This window comes from Nesoenas mayeri (genome assembly GCF_963082525.1).
Source record: "Nesoenas mayeri genome assembly, chromosome: 1".
NCBI classification, from domain to species: domain Eukaryota; kingdom Metazoa; phylum Chordata; class Aves; order Columbiformes; family Columbidae; genus Nesoenas; species Nesoenas mayeri.
The window spans coordinates 143,092,791-143,115,088 of record NC_137541.1 but is presented as its reverse complement, the minus strand read 5'-3'; the positions used below and the strand labels follow the sequence as shown (position 1 = coordinate 143,115,088).

The window sequence follows — 22,298 nt, the reverse complement described above, 5'->3', positions numbered from 1 at the left end:
ATGAGTTTAAAGGCAAATTATGTATGTGTGTATGTCTATATATATATAGCTAATTGCCTTCTGATTCCTGAACTTTCAGGTTATATTCATGTCAGTTACCAAACTCTTTGTTGTGATAGGGAAATAATTTTTACATGGAGTTTTCAATTGGTCATTATTGTATCCAAGATCTTAAACTCTAAGATAATATATTAAGTACTGTATGATTTTTGACAGAATTTCAGGTGCTAATACAGAAATAACTGATTTCGATATTAAGACCGAAAGACTGTAAGAGTGCTTATGCCATTTATCATAAATGACTGTCTTGATCATCTCAGTCACATATAGAAGCAAATATTTGCTTCTATAAATCTGTTTTGAATTCAGTAAGCATTTTTAAAATGTATTTTTCTACTCTTGACTCCTTCAGCTCAGCATTGAGAGTTTGTTGCTTGTTTTAGTGCTTTCAGAATCATGGAGCTGGACAAACAGGAGTTTTAAAAACCTATTGAGGGAAGTTAAGAATGTTTTTCTGACTTACAGTAGTGGTGATGATGTGACCCAGGTCTCTTGGTAGGCTGGGTCATTTGAGTATGCTGCAATACAAACTCACTGTGTGGTTGTGTTCTATGCTGTTAATTCTTCAAGTGAGCAGAGCATCCAATTACACTCAGGTTTTTAAACTGAAGTGGTTACAAGCAGCAACCTCTTAGGCAGAGCCAGACAACACTTGTATGGAGTTCTTCTTTTCTTTCTTTCACTCTGTGAAACCAGCGATTAATGATTTTACTAAATTGAAAAAAAGAAGTTTTCCGTGTTATTTCCTGCGTATTGTCTGATTTTTGCATTTCTTATTTTTCTTACCTGTGTCTATGTGTTTCAGACTTTTCCATGTGGTAAAAGGCTTCCTATGCTTTAAACACTGACTGGTGTTTATATTCTACTTTAAAAGATTGCAAATGAGTTATAATTAAAATATATGCTACTATTTTATCCACGCAAAGATCTGTCCAGGTTGTATTGAGTACTGCCAGAGTTTTCTCCATATTGTTTGAGAAACTTTGTGCAGCTTTCAGTGACTTGTGCATATAGGTCTGTAACATGCTTGAAGACCAGTGCTATGAGGTGAACTAGATGTTTGAAGGTATGAGAAGGGGAAAACACCTTCAAGGCAATTTCCTGCTGCCAGTTGTTTTAATGATGATTTTCCATTACAGAGGTGGCCCCTATGGTAGGGAAGAGATTGATTTTGGGCTACATCTCTGACTTCGCTGAAGAATGTAAAATACAAATGGACGTGAATTTTTCAGATGCCTGTTCACTCCACACTTAAACAGAAATGAGCATAAGTTTGTCTGCTTTCAGCATGAATGGCATAATTCTTAAACATCTGTTTGGTTTATTATCTGTTACATTAAAAAAAGTGAGGTGTGATTAGGAGGAGGTGATGGCAGAGGGAGATACAGTCATTTCTGCAATTCTAGAAACCTGTGTTCTGGTGGGCCTTTGTTTACTTAATTTGAAAATATAAGTGCCTTCTGGTAAGGTAAGAGAATTTGAAAAAAAAATGAAGGTTGTGGTGTTGTTGTTGTTAGTGTTGTGGGGTTTTTAAAGGTCTTTTCCAACCAAAATTATTTTAAGATCATCAAGTCCAACCATTAACCTGGCACTGCCAAGTGCACTTCTAAACCATGTCCCTAAGTACATCATCTATACATCTTTTAAACACCTCTGGAGATGGTGACTCCACCACTTCCCTGTGCAGCCTGTTCCAATGCCTGACAACCCTTTCTGTGAAGAAATTTTTCCTAGTATCCAATCTGAACCTCCCCTGTTGTAACTTGAGGCCATTTCCTCTTGTATTATTACTTTTTACTTGGGAAAAGAGACTGATTTCCACCTCACTACAACCTCTTTTCAGATAGTTGTGGAGTGCAGTAAGGTCTCCACTCAACCTCCTTTTTTCATCTAAGTACCAAACCTTCAAATTCCTTTTCCTTCTCTGAATTTTATATCTTTGAGTGGAATATAATTTGTTTTGTTACTGTTTACTGCAGGGTGACAAACTGTGGCAGGTGCTCTCTATTAACCTTCTGCCTTCCCCACTAAAGAGAGGTAATAGGAGAAAAATGGAGAGAGACTTAAAAGTTTGAAAGTTTAAAATGCCTTACTAGTGCTACTAATAAATAGAGAAAATAATACAAAAAATGCAAATGAATGTTGAATTTCCTGGCGTGGCACAGCAGTGGCCTGCAGTAGAGCTGGCATTGTTCCAGTGGTGGCAGGGCAAGTACCAGAAAGCCCTGGGCTGGACTCCACAGTACACTGGAACTGGTTTCAGGGATGCAGAGTCTGTAACCAGGCGTTGGATCACAAGCGAAACTTGGCAGGGTCCTCTTCAGGTGCTCACCAGGGTTGAAGAGAGCAAGACCCTTGTGATGTCCCACTTTTATAGGGTGTATGATGTGTATGGGATAGAATGCTTAGTTGGTCATTTTTAGTCACCTGTTCTGTCCAGCCTTCCTTGCAAATACGCCCCTCTCGCTTACAGGATGTGCAAAATTTATCAGTAACCTTGGCTATCATAGTGATAAGTCTAAACCTGGGCCTTTTCTGCATACTGTTGCTACCATTATCAGCTCTGGAGCAAACAGTGTCTAAAAAACACGCAGACAAATTCAGAAAAGTGCAGTTACTTAGAAGAACTTAGCTGAAAGGAAAATTCACTAAAAGAGAACTGGTCTTGTTTTAAACAAAACCAGGACAGTTTAAATGCATGGAGTTAAAGAAAGCAGAAGTTATTTTGTGTGTTTGTGATTTTGTAAAACAGGCCTAATATTTAACCCCTGTTTGAGATAGCTCTCCTTTGAATAGGGAAATAATAGAATTGTCCTGTATTGTCAAATTTCTTTCGGAGCAAGATGTTCCATTCAAGATCAGGTGGTACATGGGTGCTTTAAATCAATCAAATTCATTCTTTGCAAAATTGTTTTACATAGTCTTTGTGGATCTGCTTTATTTGATCACTTGCCTTATTTTGATGTATGACGTTGTTCCCTCTTTGTAGTGTAATATCCATTGACATATTTATGTCTGTTGGAGCCTCCTGATTTTGTTTTATTTCAGTGGAAATCAAGTGCCAACAACAGAGAGCCTTCCACAAAAGGAAAAAGGCAAAAGGACTGTGACAGACCCAACTCTAATGATGAAGAATCAATTGGGTAAGAAGTCATCTCAAAATTAGCTCTTCTCTTTGTCTATTCAGAGTTTCATAATCTTAACCAAAGATAAATATGCCTGGTCTCTACCTGGTTATGTGTGTTTTCAAGCTGTTAGGTAGCCCACTTTCAGATAATAATGTGTCAGTGATGTAATGGCATTATGAATTAGGAAGAAACCATAACTTTTGTTTTTTGTTTTTTTTTTTAACACAACACAAGGCTGCAACTTCAGAATGGGAGTACAACACTTAAGGAATTACTGCTAATTGAGCTGCTTGGAATCCTGAATGGTGTTCATTACTTTCCAAGTGTAAATTATCATTCTAGTCCTAGGTATTTTAGATATTTAAGGAGTTTTCTGGATTGTCTTTTCTTGTCAATTTTTGCTCTGTAGTCCACAGTCATTAAGACGGCTTTATCAGCTCTTAAACCCAACAAAAACAAAACCAACCAAACAAAACCCCCAAAAAACAAACACACAAGAACAACAAAACAAGGAGCGTGATAATTAGTAGAGGAAGGCAGAAAAAACTAGGTGTTTTTTACCTTTGTCTTATAGTCAAGACACTGAAGTGAGTAAATAAGACTGATGTGCCATTTCTCTGTTGCCAAGAACAAGTATCTTGGTTTTTTTGAGATTATGGAAAATTATTTAAAATGATCTTCTGTGAACCTGTCACCTAGATAAGTGTTTATCCAAGAAAATTTTGAAGCTATAAATGCTATAGTTGACAACATCTTGTTCTGTCGAGACGTTATTCCTTTGAGCTCTGAAAGGCCAAGGACCTCTTGAGCTGTGCATGTACTGCAGAAGCATAGCTGAATATACCTCAAGTCTATCAGTGGCTTTATTCTGTAAACCTAGGACAGGATGCTTTTATGACTTGATGGGGTGACCCTCACATGGTATGTGGCATCCCACTGTAAAAATATTTATTTCTCAAAATTTGTGTTTACTGATAGAAGAATGTAGGCATGAAGATGGAGCTAAAGACAATTATTACTAATTTACTCCAAAAGGAGTCAGTAGCCTCCAGGTCTCATTTGGATCACTTTCTAATATAAATTTGAAGAAATTTGAGCTACTGGTTACAACACTTGAGTATACCCAAATATAATAATTGAGAAAGGAACTGGATCTAGCATCTCTGGTAGTTGAGTGAAATAGAGGTCAAACCTTTTACCCGAAGGGATACAAACAATAGCTTTTGGTCCCATACTTTGTAAGGTAGGATAATCCTTTTTCATCAGTGAAAATGATTTGAGACTCACCAGGAGCAGCTAATGGTGTTTTTCATAATATATATTTTTTGTCTGTTCCATTCTTACATGTGTAAGTATGTTTTCATTACCTTTGCTTATGTATTTTATTATCTTTTGTGGCAGTAGAGAAGAGGGTGTAAGGTAGGTGCTTGCTTTAGAAACAAAAATAATTGTCTTTGATTTTCCTTCACCAAGATGCCTCCAGTCTTGGTGTTGTGCAGGTTACTTGCTGAGTCTGCTGGTGGGGCTTGCTTTTAATGTGTAATTCGCTTGCTTTTTTCTGCTTGATGTTAATTTTTCTGTTTTGAAATGTCTTTTGTACGAATCACTCAGAATCACAGAATGTTAGGGATTGGAAGGAACCTCAAAAGGTCATCTAGTCCAATCCCACTGCCAGAGCAGGAACACCTAGATCACCTAGATGAGGCTACACAGGAAGGTGTCCTGACAGGATTTGAATGTCTCCAGAGAAGGAGACTCCACAACCTCCCCTGGGCAGCCTGTTCCAGTGCTCTGTTACCCTCACTAAGAAGTAGTTTCTTCTCAAATTTAAGTGGAGCCTCTTGTGTTCCAGCTTGATCCCATTACCCTTTGTCCTGCCATTGGATGTCACCGAGAAGAGCCTGGCTCCATCCTCGTGACACTCACCCTTCATATATTTGTAAACATTAATAAGGTCCCCCATCAGTCTCCTCTTCTCCAAACTAAAGAGACCCAGCTCCCTCAGCCTTTCTTCGTAAGGGAGATGCTCTACTCCCTTAATCATCTTTGTTGCCCTGTGGACAATTTAACAGGTAATTGAGGGATCTGTGTACCAACCATCATTTACAAATATACAGGCTGACTTAAGTGTAGATGCTTTTCCTGAAACTGTTTTATGCCCAGTCTTAATGACATGATTTTTCAAGAAACACCACCAGATGCCATTCCTTCTTTAGAAAGGGAAGCCATTGAAAGCTCTGAAGCTACTACACAGCTCTGAAGTTCAGGTCATAACCAATTGTCCTATCAAGGTATTTAGTCAAAAACTGATACTACTTAAGAAGGTGGTGCCTTAGCCTGTCACTGACATCTTTAAGAATAGCCAAATGTATACTGTTTGCTTCCTTGTTGTGTGTTGGGGATTCCTCTTCTTTGCACGTTTCTAGTGCAAAGCTAGTTGCACGAGTGCATGTGTGCTTTCAATGGTAAGATCATTTTTGCAAAGATAGTTGCTTAAAATGTATAAATGCCATTTAAATAAAAGAAGTGTGAAACTTTACAAATTCTGTACCTGATAGTGATCAGTAAAACAAATTACTGAGGGGCCTGGTGCCTGTCAAGGTCTAGCCTCATGTGAATGTCAGCAGTTTGTCAAACCTGAGTTTCCAAGGTGGCCAACAAACTATTGGTATTGAAATCCAGTTTCTCTGGAAATTCTGATTCTGTTATGTCCTGCTATGGACTTTCTCTGTCATAATGGTATTGTTAAAGACCCTAAAGGGTTGGAATATTTTCTGTTATCTTTACAAATCCTGAACATACAATTAAAATAAAGACTGTAACCATGTGTGTTCCCACTGGACTAATTACCTTGGAAGTTCAGGCTAAATTTACTAGGATTTCATAATTGTGTCTTGTGTTTGACAAATAGAAATTTAAAAAAATCTGGCATTTCTACAAGGCGGAACAATGAGAACTGAAAGATTTTAGATGTGGGAAACAAGCTGTTAGACTCAGCATGATTCTACTCAGAACTGAAGAGTGTTCTGTATAGACTAACAAATTTATATTGTCTCATGGTGTTCCCAAGTAGCTATTTTTAATGGTGTTTTTTTGTTTGTGTGTGTGTTTTTTTTTTAATGGAGAAATAATTTCTGATTCACATCTTCACATTGCCAGGGCCCATCTCTGCAACTGATGGTTTTGGACAAAAAATGCTGTTTAGATGCTTTAGGGTTCAATTTGTAATTTCAAGTCCTGTTAGAGAAAGAGGGGAAGTATCTGGCTTAGTCTTTTATTGCTTCATCTCTTCTCGGACCCCAAAATACAAAATGTCTTTCCACTACAGCCCTTTAGTAACTGGACCTCTAACGTAGTTTGTATCTTCCTTACCTTTAAGGAGGAAATTAAAAAACAAGACTAGATCTCTAGCTTCTTAAGATGAATTTGCATGAGTTACTTGATGACTTTGAAATTGCCTTTGACTGCTTTAGTATTTATAAATTTTCTTAGCAGTCTGAAAGCAGCTAAATTTTTATCTCATTTCTTAAATGTATTATTTCTTTCTTTCCTTAGATATTACTTATATTCATTATTTCTAATATACCTTACAGTTGGACAAACTACAAATGATGTATAGGTGGTCACTGTAAGCTCTTCTGACATACCGAACTATGGTTAATGTATCAACTCAGAACATTTGAGAAGCCCAGAAGAAAGCTAGAACTTCTGACTTAGTGGGAACTTCCATAGAAAATAAGTCCCTTGCTTCCTTTGCCAAACTGAGAACACTTTGCAGGTTTGTTGTATGCTTACTAGGCTACTACCGTTGGGCTCCACAATGTAAGACATAAGTGTTACTAAACTGTCCCTCATGACTTGTATTTACTTTCTAAGCTTTTCAGCAGTTAAAGCATGTCTTCAAATGAACCTCCAGTTTCTGGATCTTTGGAGTGTAGAACAAACCCTTTTTAGGTCTACAGTATTGGAAGCACATTCTCAGACTGTAATATGTTCTTAAAAACAACAGTTATTTGCATTAGTAATCATAGGGTATATACAGGTCTAGATAAAAGCACAAATGTAGACCTGCCTTTTCCTGACTGCTTAAAACATTCTGGAGAACTTCTGTGGTTTAGATCAGCCTTCTAATGAGACTTTGTACATACAATTTCTCATTGCCTTCAGAGAATAAATCTCTCACTTCAGAAACCCTAGACTGTTTTTCCAACAGCTAACTAGCACTCACTCCTTAGATAACACTCTCCTCTGTCTGGATTCTTGGCATCAGAGTGTCTTAACTTAGGTCTTTGTGTTGGTTTGGTGGGGATTTTTTGTTGTGGTGGTGTTTTCTTATTTTTTTTTCTTGAGGAAAAGCTTTACCTCTTTACCATTGAAGTTTTTTTTTGTTTGTTTGTTTTTGGGAAACTTCTAAGAAAAGCCCTGAGAGTAGAGGAAACTGCCTTCACTTGCTCTTAAGTTACTCAGCTATGAATGCAAACCATTCAGGTTTACTGGCCACTGTCTAGATAGTGGTCTCCAAGGTGTGATGTGTGCGAGACAATCCATTGGGTTGCAGGAAGGATATATTTTTTTTGAAACAATTAATAAATAAAATAAATGTTTATTTCATCTTTATTGCATCCTTTTAAAAATCTTTTTTTTATAATGTACATAATATTAACATATTGGTACATATATAAATTATAATTAAATAAACATGTTGAAGGTGCATGTTCAACATATTGTTACTGATGGAGTGCATGATCAAAATAAGTTTGGAAACCACTGGTCTACGAAATGCACAGCAGAGTTCTAAGAGAAAGCAGCTCATAGCACACACGTTGTGGCATTGAGTCATGCAGAGATCTTATAAGATTGACTAGCGTTCACAGTTGATATACAAGTTCTCCAAGCTTATTAACATGGTAAATAAAATAAGCAGGGAAAAGAAATCTCAACATGCAGCAACTATTGAAAGGGCAAAATACAAGGATTATGTGAAACATCTTCCCAAGTTCAATGTGTTTCACTAGTGTGGCAGTTCCAAATCATTTTTTAGGTTCAGGAATATCTCTTCAGCAGTTTTCATGTTCTACCTATATTTGTTTACCACTAGGTACCATGTATTAATGACCATGATTTTGAGCTGAATGCAGCATGTCAATGGGATAACTATAATTTCTTAAAAGTTGCTTGCACAGTGGCTAAACCACTGAGGAATTGCAGTGATTTGCTTAAGATATGTCACTGTAGCATGCATGTGACAGCTATGTGAGTAGTAAAAGGTTTCCTGTAGCTATAAAAGAAAGATTCTTGCTCTACAATGTGAAGATTTTAGTTTGGTTTTTAAGACATACAATAGAAAAAGCAATTCATGCCTCAGTAGTCTTTTAAAACCAACAAATGAGCCTGAACTTCAGTGTCCTCTTAGTACCAGCCCTGGGAAAACAAGTCAAATTCTCATCTGTTTGAAAAGAAATCAATCCAATCTATGATAAATAGTGCTCATCAGCTTACAAGGAAACTGTCCAAATTATTGGCCATGCTGCAGAATAAAGTCTATTGTGAAGACTTCAATACCAATCTAGCAGGATCAGCTAAGTATAGCTACTTGTTTGAAGAATTTCAATAAGGAATTTTTATTAACTTTGTAATTCATAATTATTGTCATTTCTTTAGTGAAATTGAATAGAAATCAAGTGGAGCTGCGAATTTGAGATACTGTATTAGCTTTTTTTTTCCCCAGCTGTATTGTAATCTGTGACATGGGAACCAATAATATTCATGGTTCTAAAATAAGATGTCACAATGTGAGTGGTTTTTTTTCTCATATCCTGCAAATGATCAAGTATATGCTTTCAAAACAGTTTGTAAGGCCATAGTGGCAGCACTTCCGACCTTTCACAATAAAAAAGATGCACCAAAATTTGCATGCTTCTGCACTGAAAGTTAACCTCTTCAGAATCACATATGGATGTGTTAGTCATTGATGCCAGAGGAAGAGACCTTGAAAGGCTGTCCTGATCAAGAGTTGTGTTTGTGATTCTGTTCTCCAAAGAGAGCTGCCTTGTAGGTTGTCTGGGAAGTGAACTTAATTCCACTGAAGGTATGAGGTGTGATGCAGAGATAACAAACTCATAGAAAAGCTTTTTGAGTTCATGTGACTTGAGAAGTACTCAGCACCCTATTATTAATTTATTATTATATGTATGGCAGGCAACCCAAAGTTATCTTGACGAATGTCTTGTGGACAAAAACAGGAAGAAAATACACACAGATGCAACCTAAAACTGGTGCTAATTTTTCTGATGCTGGCAAGCTGCAGTCAGATCAACCACCTTCATCATCTGCTGCCAGCCTAAAGATACAGCAAATTTTAAACCCTGCTCTCCAAAGCCTTTTTCTGTCTGAAAGGTACGTTGTCTTTGCCTTGTCAATAAACAAAATAATTCTCCTTGCAGTTTTTTTCTAGTGAGAAAGTATTCTTTATTGTACCACAGCTGTCTTGTTCATGAACTGTATTCTCATTCTTGTGTCATTTGACTTGATTTAATTCCTTTTGATAATTGTTGAGAGATGGTGCCAAGCATGCTGTAGTGACTTTTCTAATCAGGTGGCTCCTAGATTGTTCTGTACTGGCAAGACCAATTAATTCTGACTCTCAAAATGTATGGGGTTTAATTCTTGTGAAGAGTACACTTGCATTTACCTGCCCTTTTTTCTCAGAGGAGGTATCAAGGTGTATTTTCACTGTTAACCATTTCACACTACTCCTGAGAATATGGGAACTGGCATAAAGTGTCAGAAGAAAAGTGTATCCAATCCAGTATCTCCCTCCCCACCCAAGCAGTGTTCAGTTGCAGATACCCATGGGGAAGTATGGCTAGAGTGAATGCTTTTTTTCACGGAGTTTTCTCTCTGAGCTGCTGCTGATAAACAGTTTAGGGGCTTCATTTTTTGAAGGTTACATCCAGACTACAGTGTTCTTCTATATTAGATTCTTCCTCTCAGTTGTACCCTCACTGCTTATTGTCTGCGTGCCTCTGCATCTTGGTGCGAGAGGAGATCTGAGTGTTTCCCCAGACATCATGCAGTCGGTGCTAGAGTGTGCTTTGTGGATGGATACAGACAACAGGAGAATTATGCAGTCAATACCCCAAAGACACTATTGTTTATAACAGATTCAAAAAAAGCTATGATATTGCAATATATGTTGGATGAGGATGTAATGGAAGTGATAGAATTTAAATCCCAGTTTGAGAAACTAAGTGGGCAAATGAAGAATTATACAACAAACTGGCTGCAGTGGCATTGTATGAAATAAATTGTGCTGCTCTTGTATATCCGTGCTTAAGTGGGCATCTTCATATTTCTGGCTAGCTTATTTTTGATGCTTGTCTCTTCTGACTCTTCCAAATGCTTTTCTAAGCCTTGCTATTGCTATTCTGTAGACCAGGGATGTCAAACTCATTTGTGCTGGGGGCGGGGCACATCAGCCTTGCAGTTGCCTCGAAAGGGCCAAATGGAATTTTAGGACTGTATAAGTGTAGGAGTAGTTACATTTATCCAGTCCTAAAATTCCATTTGGCCCTTTGGAGCCAACCGTGAGGCTGGTGTGTGAGTCGCCTCCCCCCAGTGCAAATGAGTTTGACACCCCTACTGTAGAATGCCACCTGGAAATTGAGGAAGGAAAAAAAAAAAACCCTAATGCTACCTTTTTGCATGTGTGCTACTTTTCTACCTGCTGACTTAGTGCTTAAGAAAATTCAGTCTGTTTTACTGGAGGCTTCTTGTTCACAGGAAAATCAAGATTGTTTACTGCACAGTTCCGAGACATGTGTATAGATATTGCATGAAAGCTCTTTAGAGATAAACATTTACTGTTTCTTCAACAATACTTAGATGATGTGTTAGAGGCAATGTAGTATGAACTGTATCTGGCTAGGGTGAAATTAGTATTGCTAGAGTTTCTTAACCTGGTCTCTTGTTGCTTTTTTGTGTTTATCTGCTTACCCTGGGTTTTAAGTTCCTTAGTGGGATTTTGTTTTGTCTCTAAGGGATGGGAAGTAATGATGTTTGATGATTGTCAAGCCTCTAAGATACATGAATTTAAAAAGTTTCTTTCTCTAGATTTCAGTGCAGTATTTATGATTTACTGTTATGTATATGGCAGGCAACCCACAGTTACTTTGACAAATGTCCTGAGGACAAAAATTGGAAGAAAATACATAGACAGCCATGTGATAATTGATGCAGATTTATCTGATGCTGACAAGTTGCAATCGGGTCAACTACCATCATCATCTGCTGCCAGCCTACAAACATGTCAAATATTAAGTCCTCCTCGTGAAAGTTCCTTTCTGTCTGAAAGGTATGTTGCTCACTGCTGATTTTGCCAGTCTTCCTGAAATGACATAACTTCATGATGGAAAAGAATTTCCTTGAAAGGATTTTTCTTATACTCTTTTCTTGAAGCAGGAGATCAGTTTCCTGAGTGCAAACTAGCATGCTGCTCCAATAAGCTGTTTTAACATTGCATTTATTCTGATTCACTGTACCTGATGTTAATGGGCTACTTTTCTTTCATAGCAGGAATTTCAATTTACAATAGATCAGTGTTTTGATTTGGGAAGATGGCCATGTAATTCAAACACATTTAAGTCAGTTTTGTGTCCAGAACCAAAACTTTGCTTTCCTGTTGGTGTTAATAGATTCTAGCATGATTTCAAGTAATATCTTTTGCAAAATTTCTCCACATTCCTCTGTGTGATAGTTCATTTCTTTTCACATTAATCCATCAGTGTTCTCAGCCTTAACAGAGTGCCACTATTTAAAGGTTCTGTGTGTGTCCTCTCATTCCTTAACATCTATTTTTCCTCTTTGCTTCATCTGTTTAGGTTGACCGAGCATCACAGTAACACTTGACATCTAAAACTAGCAGAAATCAGATATTATAATTATATAACACTGGTTTTGGTCTAAGATGGCAGTTAAATTCAGAGCAATCTGTTTTGTCTTTTATGGCCACTTCTCTTTTTCTGTTGGGATCCCTGTTGCTGCTCAAGCTAATCTGGCAAAACTGCAATTTAAATGAGGGATTTAAAACAATTTATTAGACCATCTCATTTTAGAAATATTACATTTGTTGCTACTAAATAGTTTTCTGTAACTTTAGGTTGAGTAAAGTTTGTTTGGAGTTTGTTTGGACTGTGGTTTGTTTGTTTGTGTTTGTGGTTTTGTTTGTTTGTTTTACTACAAAATCTTCAAGATAATTTTTGATAATTGATAGTTTTTATTGTCTGATTTTCCACTTGGTATTGTTTTGAATGGCAGGAGACAGTGGGTTCGTAGAGAGGAAAACATGAACTCTTGTATGTAACTCTGTGGAAACATCTTGCATGTTTTTTTCATGCTTGTATCTGAAGGGTGGGTGTTTTGTGTTAAGCACAAGAATGGTTTGTAGTAGTCAGCTTTTTTAGTAGTTGGTATACCGAACTTTAGGTTTGGAGTGGTTCATTGCTTGAAGGATTAATTTTCCATTCCTGTGATCTGCTTTTCTAATGTATTAAGTAAAAGGCTTGTTATTAGCAAGAACCAACATCAGGCTGATTTTTCACCCCTCCCCAGTGGCCAGCATGTTACTGTAAGTTGCAGTAGATATGGCATGGGAAATGGACAGTTTAGGGTATTATTTCAACATGGCTGTGGTTTGATTCTGCTCACCTCTCTGTAACTAAGGTCTGTGAATAAGATACACTTGACGATGACTCTGCATATGACCATGTCGAGATTCTTTTGTATCATCAGAGTAGCTAGAATATATGCTCTGTTTTACTGAGAATTGTCTCAGTTTTGTACTGTGGCAATATCAAGTTAAGTCAAAGAATTGTGTGTGATCAGAAAAGGGTGCTAATAATTTAGCCTTTTTCTGTCAACTAGAACTTGCTGTGAATTCTCCGGTTTTTTTTTCTTGCTTTTGGTATTACAGAATGGGTGAATTTTGCATTGCTTGCTTACTGCAACCCAGTGTGAAATGCATTTGCTTAACTCAATATGACTGACCTATCAGTATAACTAACAAATATGAGGTAGGTCTTAATGTAAAGAAACTGAGGGGTTTAAAGCATTGCATAATTGTTTCTCATGGCTGTTGAGAACACTTCACTGTATACTGCCATAGCTTCTTGGCTTATTCGCGTATCTGCTAAGAGGTGCATTTTAAACTGAGTTATCAGCAAAGATTGGAAGTGAAAATGTGCAGGATTTGTGTGTGGAGTAAATGTTTAGGAAAGTTTATTAGCTGAAACATTCCTATTGAAATGTTTCCTACTGTCGAGATGCCTGAATTGGGATACTGGTGTTAAACAAATGCTAAAAAGCACTTAATGGTTTTGTGTGGTCTTTTAGGGCAGTCAAATCTGTATAACTGTTATGTGTACTAATATTAGAGAGAGAGAGAGAGAGATGTGGGTTCCAAAACTAAGTTTTCTGTAGTGAAGTTATTCCTGAACTAGAGCTGACTAATCTCTGGAAGACTCTGTCTTGTTCAATATACAGAATGAATGACAGTGCTGGCAGAACGCCTTTTCTGTATACAGTCCAATTCATCATTCTTTGTGAATGGAAAGATAATCAGTGATTACTTCATGGTGCTTATATACTGTTAATCACTGTAGTATCAGAGCACTCTGGAAATCTTTATTTGTCTTTACGGTATTCCCAAAGAGCAATGATACTTCAATCTACAGATAGAGCACTGAAGAATAGGCATCTGTTCAGAAAGCATACAACAGCTTTGGCTATCTATTTTAGAGATGTCAAGAATGTTCTTTACGGGTCCAGGCTCAGCAGTCATTGTGATGATCGCACTTAATTTTTGCAAATTGGAGACTGCAACATTCTGAGTTAAACACATTATAAAGCAATGAACACAAAATCCTTTGGGATTAAGTGAAGTGAAAAAAGGAGGAATGGAACACATTTTCCAAAGCATCATTAAATTGCTCTACCTATGAAATCTTTGTTTTCTTTTTTATTTTCCAACTCTCACAGAAAATGAAGCAGAAGTCATGAAGGTTAGTTGCTTATATCTTTTAACCCTGATAAATTTTCAGAAAAGAGGTCTTGTTTATTGAATATAATTAAGTTCATGTGAGAAGATATCACATGAATATATAATATATAATATATTATCCTAATGCATATGCTAGAAACCAAAATAGTTATGTAGATTTTTGTCAGCTGTAACTAGCCTCCAGAGAAGCCGAGTATGTCTACAAGATCAGACTTCAAATGTGATTATGTCAAACTGTTCAGTCTATCAGTACCTCCTGAATATATTCTCCTATTTATAAAAAAGCTAACTAAGAAAAAAAACTAAACAAAACAAACTGATTACTTTCTTGTTTGTCCTCCTTTTTGAATGAAACTACAAACTCAGCTGAGCACCTGTAGGTTGCGTAGTTTCTCATACTGTAATCCTTTTCTGTTTCTTCCTCATTCACATCCTGTATCCCTCTGCCTTCAGAGTTACTGTTTCAGGCCCTTCTGAGCAGGAATTTCTATGTCGAAACTTATTCCATTGCAGGAACTTACTCAGTGGACTCTAATAGCAGTTCTAAATCTGGATAAAAAATATACTACATTGCCTCATTCCCACTGCCTTTATGATAAAGGCAAGGATACACTCAAATGGCTGTTGTTCTCCTTTTTTCTTGTTATAAGTTCTTGTTGCAGTGCTGCTTTACAGCAAAGTAGTATTGTAGTGTCTGATGTCAAGCATATAATATTTTCATTCTTTATGCCTCTTAGAAGCATCTGTTCCATTGATAACGTCAGAGCACCTGTGTATTTCCATGAGAGGAACTGAATTAGTTTGTGTTTCGCTTGCCAAGCTCCCCATGCTTATGGAAGAGGCAGAAGTTTCTGGTCTAACCAACTCTTGTTTCTGTTGGGGTTTTTATTCAGTGTTCCTTCAAAATTAAAGATAAGTCACAGTTATTGTTCTTTACAGGTCTGAGCGCTGCCTGAGGAAGACAGATGATGATCTGTGTAAATTGACCAAGGCTTCTAAGGAACCAGAAAAAAAAAAAGTCTTCACTTTTAGAAGACGGGAGCTTCAGAAGAAAGGTTTGTAGTGAGCAATAATCTGGCATTTAGATGTAAGTATGGAGAGTGTTGAGAAATCCTTTTTTTAGTCTAATATTATGAGGAGAGCACAGAAGTAAAACAGGTGTTGCATACAGCATATGTGTTTCCTCAAAATGCAGTTTTTTACAGATATGGTAAAATATATCAAATAGCTGGTTTTCAACAGGAATAAAGCTATGATGAATCAGATCCATGGAAGAAAAAGGAAACTGAGGGAAACCTCACTGCACCATTAAGATTCTGATTTTATAAAAAGTCTTTTATACTGAAGAATGTAATACATTAAGAATGCTCAAATGGTGTGTGAATCATGCTAAAATGTTTATGCTAAATGACAATATTTGTATTTATTGCTGAAAAATTGAGCTCTGTGCTGAGTCTCCAGAGAGAGTGTACTTTTTATACTAGTTAGTAATATTTGCAGAATAAAACAAAAAATTGAGAATATTGCATCCAGCAGAAGACAGAATAAAGACTGTGGAGTATGGAGTGCTAATTCTTACTTGGAAGGGAGCTGTCAATTTGATCATACCCTTACCTTAACTAATCATGCAATAATAATCTTTCCTTAATTATTTTAGGGATATATTTTGGCAACCACACACAATTAAAAAAGGGAAGCACTATCATGGAAGGTATCTGCTCTGCGCATTTTATTTAAGACGTAACAGATCTGAAGAAATACAAATAATTTTAAGGAGAACTAATTAAATCACTTCCTTTTTTTTTTTTTTTTTCCGCCTGATACAGAAAACAAGAACTATAATGAACTGGAAAAGAGGAGCAGAAACATGAATGGCACCACTCTTAGTCAGAAGGAATCCGGCTCTTTTGATTCTGAGAAAAGGAAAAGAAGATGTAGTGGCTATATTTCTGATGATTGTAATACCCACATTCCAGAAAAATCACTTGTGCTGTCTGTAAGTTGCCCTTAATGTGTTTGTGTACACACATGCACACACACTTCAGCAGCAGCAGTCACAACATCCAAAATAAAAGAATTGTATTAGTAAGCAGGGTATCTAGGGATACTGCTAAACCCGTTGAGGAAAAGTAGTTCAGTGATGCATCAATAAGAGTGAATATTTGTACTTCTGTCCACAGCTACAGAATATGCTTGTTTTAGCAGGAAGGTTGTGAGAGATAAATGACAGTGTGTCCTTCAGACAGGAGCGTGGAGAAAAACAATTTTGGAAATAAGGCGTCTAGGTATTTAACTGAAGCTTCTTTCACAGATGGTATAGAACTAATTAGGGAGTTTGATACAAAAATTACAAAGCATATCTGGGGTTATTGAAATCTTGCAGATGTCATCTTTCTTCTTCCTCCTTAGTCTATCATACCATTTTATTCTTACCTGTCATTAAGATTTGAAAGGGGAAAAAAAAAAGACTGAGGGAATCAGTTAGTCAAGAACAAACTGTGATTTATATTTAAGCATTTGAGTACAATAAAGACATCTCTCTAACCTTCTGATTAAAACCGTACAGATATAGGTAGTTGCTGAGTCCTGTTCACCCAGTTGACCAACCCACACATTGGCAAAGTAATGAGCTTCCCTGGTACTCGGTCTTTTACTGTCAGACAGTGAGCATACTGCTAAAAAATCAGAAATAGTTTCTTGTTCAGTTTGAGTGGAGGTCATACCTTTATGTAATAACCTTTGGAATATGAGGAGGGAGAAATTACCCTGGCTTAAGCTCTAAGTGCAGCTGCATTAAGCAGTAATTATTTTGTCTTGCATATAGCTACGTCTCAGTGGTAACAGATCTGAACCATCATCAAAATGTCAAGAAATAAACATATATCCTGTCTCTGATATCTGTTTTCTAGAAAGAGCAGAAAGAGCAAAGATTGAGTTCAGCTCAGTCTCCTGGCTGCAGAACACCCTGTGAGGATCAACAAAGTCGCAGATCTAATGCAGTTCTGGTGCTGGATTGTATTTCACAGCCGTTAGAAAGAGAATATAAGGGCACTTCCACCCACAGCCACTTACAGCCTGCTCACAGCTGCACAGAGGAACCTGTCTCAGAGTCTCCCACCAGAAATTTGTCAGAGAAACAGCTTTCTGCCAGTGGTGAGGATGTGATTTCATCACAAGTTAGTACCATCAAGAAATTAAAGATGGACACATCACAGTACTTAAAGCTGCGGAGCAAAATCTCCACGGGTAATCATCGGCTTGTTTCAGTTGACCCAAGTATGTACTGTGTCTGTGCTGCTGACAATTACCATTGGTATGCTTAAGTACCTAGGAGAACTCATGCATGGCTGACTAGTTAAAACATACAGAATAAAAGATTGAAGACAGATCATGTTGTTTGTAGTGCATTGTGCAGGTTAGATAACAGTGCCTAGTGCCAGTGTCTTCTACTGGAGTGTAGATGGTCTTGTATCTGAGAAACAGGATAGACAGCAGTAGGGCACTGAAGCTGGTGAGGGATCTGGTGCACAAGGCTGATGAGGAGTGCCTGAGGGAACTGTGGCTGTTTAGCCTGGAGAAAAGAAGCTGAGGGGAGACCGTATCGCTGTGTACAACTACCTGAAAGGAGGTTGTAGCATGGAGGGTGTTGGTCTCTTGTCCCAAGCAACCAGTGATAGAATGAGAAGAAATGGCCTCAAGTTGCACCAGGGGCAGTTCAGATTGGATATTAGGAAAAATTTCTTCACAGGAAGGGTTGTCAGGCATTGAAAGAGGCTGCCCAGGGAGATGGTTGAATCACCATCCCTGGAGGTATTTAGAAGATGTGGTGTTTAAAAAGGTGAGGTTCTTAGGGTCATGGTTTAGTGCCAGATTTAGGTTATGGTTGGACTCGATGATCTTGAGGGTCTCTCCCTACCTAAATGACTCTGTGATTCTATGATTTTGAAATTCCTGTCCTTATTTTGCAGCTGATTTTGTGCATGTGGAAAATCCATCTTGTAATTTTTAATGATGTTTAAACTGAGAAAGAATATTCTGTCTTATTTGAAGCTGCTATGCTGTGGCCTGTTTCTTTTAATATTCAAATAATTTTGAGGATCTTGGGTAAAAGGTGTGAATAAAGATACAACGCAGTACTTGTTGCATTCACTTTCACGCATGCACACCTTGACTGGTTCGAGCAATGTACTTTGGTATTACTTACTGCAAGAGATCATTCTTTGCTTGTCTGAAATCCAAAATGAATTAAATATTTTCAAGTCTGCATCTTGTAGTACAGGTATATTACTTTTTTCCTCTTTAGTTGTCCTTTCCAGTGATGATGAAGATGAACCTTCTGAACTCAAATGCACAGAGCTAGTGCAAGATAATATCACTGACAATAAAGAAACAGATGAACAGGCTGACTGTTTCTCAGCAAAGAGATTGGAAGACAACATGGAAAGTCATACACAGCAGGTAGTCCAGTATTTGACCTGTATATTGTTATGCTGAGCCTCTAATTTATCCAATGTTTATTTTTTCTTGTATGTTAGAACAAAAGTGAAATGCTTAGAGCAAGCATGATTAGTCATGTCAGTAAGCAGTAACTGCAGTAATTTATTTCACAGAAAGAATTCTGGACAGTCTTCAAAGAACATCTCTGGCTCTGAAGCTTGAGTGTTTTGCAACGTACAATGTATTTGATATATTGAAAATAAACATTTGGAAGTGTTTAATAATACAAAACAGGAATGATCAAATAGTAATGTGAGCTAGAGGTGACCATGATGAAGATACCTCTGTGAAAGGTTTTTTTTTTCACACAAATGTTTCAAGTTAGCTTTGGGAGTAAATTCTTACACAGATAAAGAGAAAATTCCTGAGGTTACAAGAGGGAAGTATCTCATTTAGATCCCTGTAGTGAATATACTTTTTTTTTCCCAGTTTCTAACAGATTCAATTGAAAATAAATGTCCTATCACCTTACCTTCTGGAAGCACACCCAGAAAACAGGTGAACCCAACATTGGATGTGGAATTTGATAGTCTATACATCGGGAAATTTAAATGGTTATCAACAGGTCCTGCTAGGGTAAGTTGTTCTATTGTGGTGCTATTTTGAGAATATTTAACAATTAAAATTCTTCAGTGGAAAAGCTAACTGGCATTTTCTGTGGCCCCAGTTTTCAGAGGTAAAGGTCCTGTATAAATGATGTTCTGCAACAGAAGTCATACTGAGGAAGCTTTTAATGAATTGTAATGGAAAATAGTGGCCATGTTGGAGTTAATGTCACTTGAAGTAAACACCAATTGCTTTTCTCAGAAATAGTACAGATATTAGAATAAAATCATCCATAGTGTTCAGGGTTCAGATATGTACTATGTACTAATCTTTCCTTTTAAATGAGAAATTGCTTGTTTTGTAGCTTTAAAGAGCATAAAAACAGCACTAAAAGCATTAGCACATAAGCATCATGCTTCTCACAGGATATAGAAGTACAAATGAAGGTGTACTTCAAATGGAGTACCAGCTGTAGAAGTTTCAACAGGTCTCTGACCAAGCTCATTCTGTATATTGCAATTGAAAAATAAACGTTTGAATATCTCTTTATGTTTGCAGTAGGACATTTGGAAATCTTGGGTTCTAAAAATAATTTCAGTTTTTCACAAGAAAGTATTTTTGTGTAGCAGTTCTCATGCAGTAATAAAAACATGTTGTGGAAATTACCTAAATTAATATGCCAAAATAATTTGAGAGTTGAGTTGAAATGTTTTTAGAATCAATGCTTCTAGGTGGAAAGTAGAATTTTTCCTTGGAAAAAACAACTTTTTGCTTACTGGGAGAGAAACCTTTTCACACAATGTATATGAAAACCTTCTGGCAAAGTGACAAAGCATTCCTTATTTAGCAGAGTTTTTTAACATAGTGGCAGCGTAAGTGGAAACTTTCAAGGCCTTTAATTCAAAGGTTATTGTAAATAACAAATACCTCAGTGTTGGACCATTGGCATAGTGTTAATTTAAACAGTGGAACTGACAGTCTTTATTATGGGGTAAATAAATAAGCTGCTTTTGTCCCAGGTGTTAATAATTTTTTCTTTTTTTTTTTTTAATTATTCTTAAGGAGCACGTAGGCAGCTCGGTAATTTTCTGCTTATTTCTCAGTGCTGAGCACCTCTGGAAGTCAGTTTATTGTCACTTGGATTCTCCAACGTGTGTTTAGGAGTGTTGTTTCAGGTGAAATAGGCAATACTAAGTCTCAAATCAGGCATATTTGACTTGACAGTGTTAGGTTAATGGTTGGACTCAATGATCTTAAGGGTCTTTTCCAAACTAAATGATTCTTTGATACTATTTTCAGTTTATTTGGCTATAAGCAAAGAAAGATATGCAGATAATTAAAAATTCTTACTTTGTTTTAATCAATTTGTAAAAAGCAAACTAATTTGTTACTTTAATCTTATTTCAGTTTACAACCAAGTATATTACAATCCCATTTCAAGGTAAGATAATTTTTTTTTTTACCCTCCTCTTAACTATTTCTTTATTGCATTAAAGTGCTCAGTATATGTTTATGTTATGAATAATTAATAATCTTATTTCCTTTCACAAATAAATTAAATAATGTTTTAAATTTACATTCTTCAATAATAAAAATATCAGTGTCTATAGTCTAAGCATTAATAACTTAGCAGGTTCTTACACTTTTAAGGGGAACTTTTAGTTTTAATGGCCTTGCCTTCTCCATTCCTACATATATGGTGTTGAACTGTAGAAAATATGACTGCATGTTTCTGTGGTGAAACATTAATCTTTTCGGATTAGGGTTTTAGAGCCCTAGGTTTAGGAAAGAAAAATGTATCAGCTGACTAAATCTAAGAGGAATATAGCTGTAGACTTGCATTCCGCCAACTTTGTGAAGCTGATGTGTTGTTTCCGTATCTCATAGGAGGTTTGTGAGCATTTCTGAATTGGATTGACTAAAAGCAAATAGGAGTTCATGATTTGCAATATTTTAATCTATATTTGTAGGTATTAACTGTGGTTATTATGAGAAAAAATCATGAAGAATACTGCATTTAGATGTTTAGCTTTTGGTTTTACAATTTGGTAACTTTGTTTTACATAGTTTTATATAATTGATTTAAGTATTAAAATCTCAACACATTTTATGTAATGCCAGGAATAGAATCTACAAGTACTGTTCTAATACACTCTCATAATATTTATGTCTTAGTATGTAATTATTATTACATGTATGACTTTGTAGTTACCCATGGCTGTGAAAAATATGGTTATTTTAAATTCTGTTTTCTACAGTGGCTCTTAATAAGAATATTAAGCTGACAGTGGATACTCTGGATCTGAGAAGGTTTGGCTTGTGGAGAAATGATAGTGGTTGTTCTTCAACAACGATCATTTTCCTTTGGTTGTCTGTGGATTATGTGGAAAAGATTGAAACCCAATTAGGAAAGTTAGTTATCAACAAGCCATGTGAGTAATCTCTTTCCTTTAGTGCAACAAAAGTCTAATATATGGCATGTCAACAAAGCGGTTATTTTATAGTTGTGCTTCTGGAATACTGAGGAGAGCCTATAGCTTTTTAAAGATAAGTTGGTCAGTTTTGCTTTTCTAAAATGCCTCGCTATACTTGTATTTGGAAGAAAATCTAACATAATGTGATTCAAAACTGCTGCCACTTAATTAAAAACCTTGTAACTCCGTTCAATTGTAATCTGTGTGAGGAGGGCCTTGTAACACTAGGCTTTGTATAAAGTATCTCCTCCTTTAAAATAAATGGGATGTTTTTAGGTGTCCTTACTCTTGAGTAATGTATATGCTAGACGAAAGGGTTGGCAGATCAAGGTTGATCTGATCTTTGACAAGGCTGCATTGGGCCATTGCATTATTAGTTGAGAAAATTTTCACTAAAGGCTGAACAGGCTATTTAGCCTGTAGGGTCTTATGGACTGCCACTATTTGTTTTTCTAGGATGATGCTCTGTGCAACGGAATATAACTTTTGTTCAAATGTTCAGAGTGGCACAATCACACAAGGATTTTATATTAGCAA

General features: G+C 36.6%; 1 protein-coding gene across 17 annotated transcripts in view; it reads left to right on the top strand.

Annotated features, from left to right (window-relative positions):
- Positions 1–22,298, top strand: part of SENP7 (SUMO specific peptidase 7) — a 41,711-nt gene that overhangs the window by 4,468 nt on the left and 14,945 nt on the right. For 7 of the 17 annotated variants that reach the window (XR_013921837.1, XM_080339474.1, XM_080339459.1 and 4 more), the window contains 10 exons: positions 3,109–3,203; positions 9,387–9,584; positions 11,344–11,541; positions 15,184–15,299; positions 16,071–16,240; positions 17,154–17,520; positions 18,524–18,705; positions 19,171–19,317; positions 20,695–20,728; positions 21,546–21,719. Coding sequence is in view for 16 of the 17 variants with exons in the window: in XM_080339474.1 (XP_080195600.1) it covers positions 3,109–3,203; positions 9,387–9,584; positions 11,344–11,541; positions 15,184–15,299; positions 16,071–16,240; positions 17,154–17,520; positions 18,524–18,705; positions 19,171–19,317; positions 20,695–20,728; positions 21,546–21,719 (1,681 nt within the window). In the remaining variant the exon portion in view is untranslated. Of the gene's footprint in view, positions 1–3,108; positions 3,204–6,808; positions 6,967–9,173; positions 9,277–9,386; positions 9,585–11,343; positions 11,542–15,183; positions 15,300–16,070; positions 16,241–17,153; positions 17,521–18,523; positions 18,706–19,170; positions 19,318–20,694; positions 20,729–21,545; positions 21,720–22,298 lie in introns of those variants that run through there. The other 10 variants (XM_080339461.1, XM_080339464.1, XM_080339465.1 and 7 more) reach the window with 8 other exon arrangements.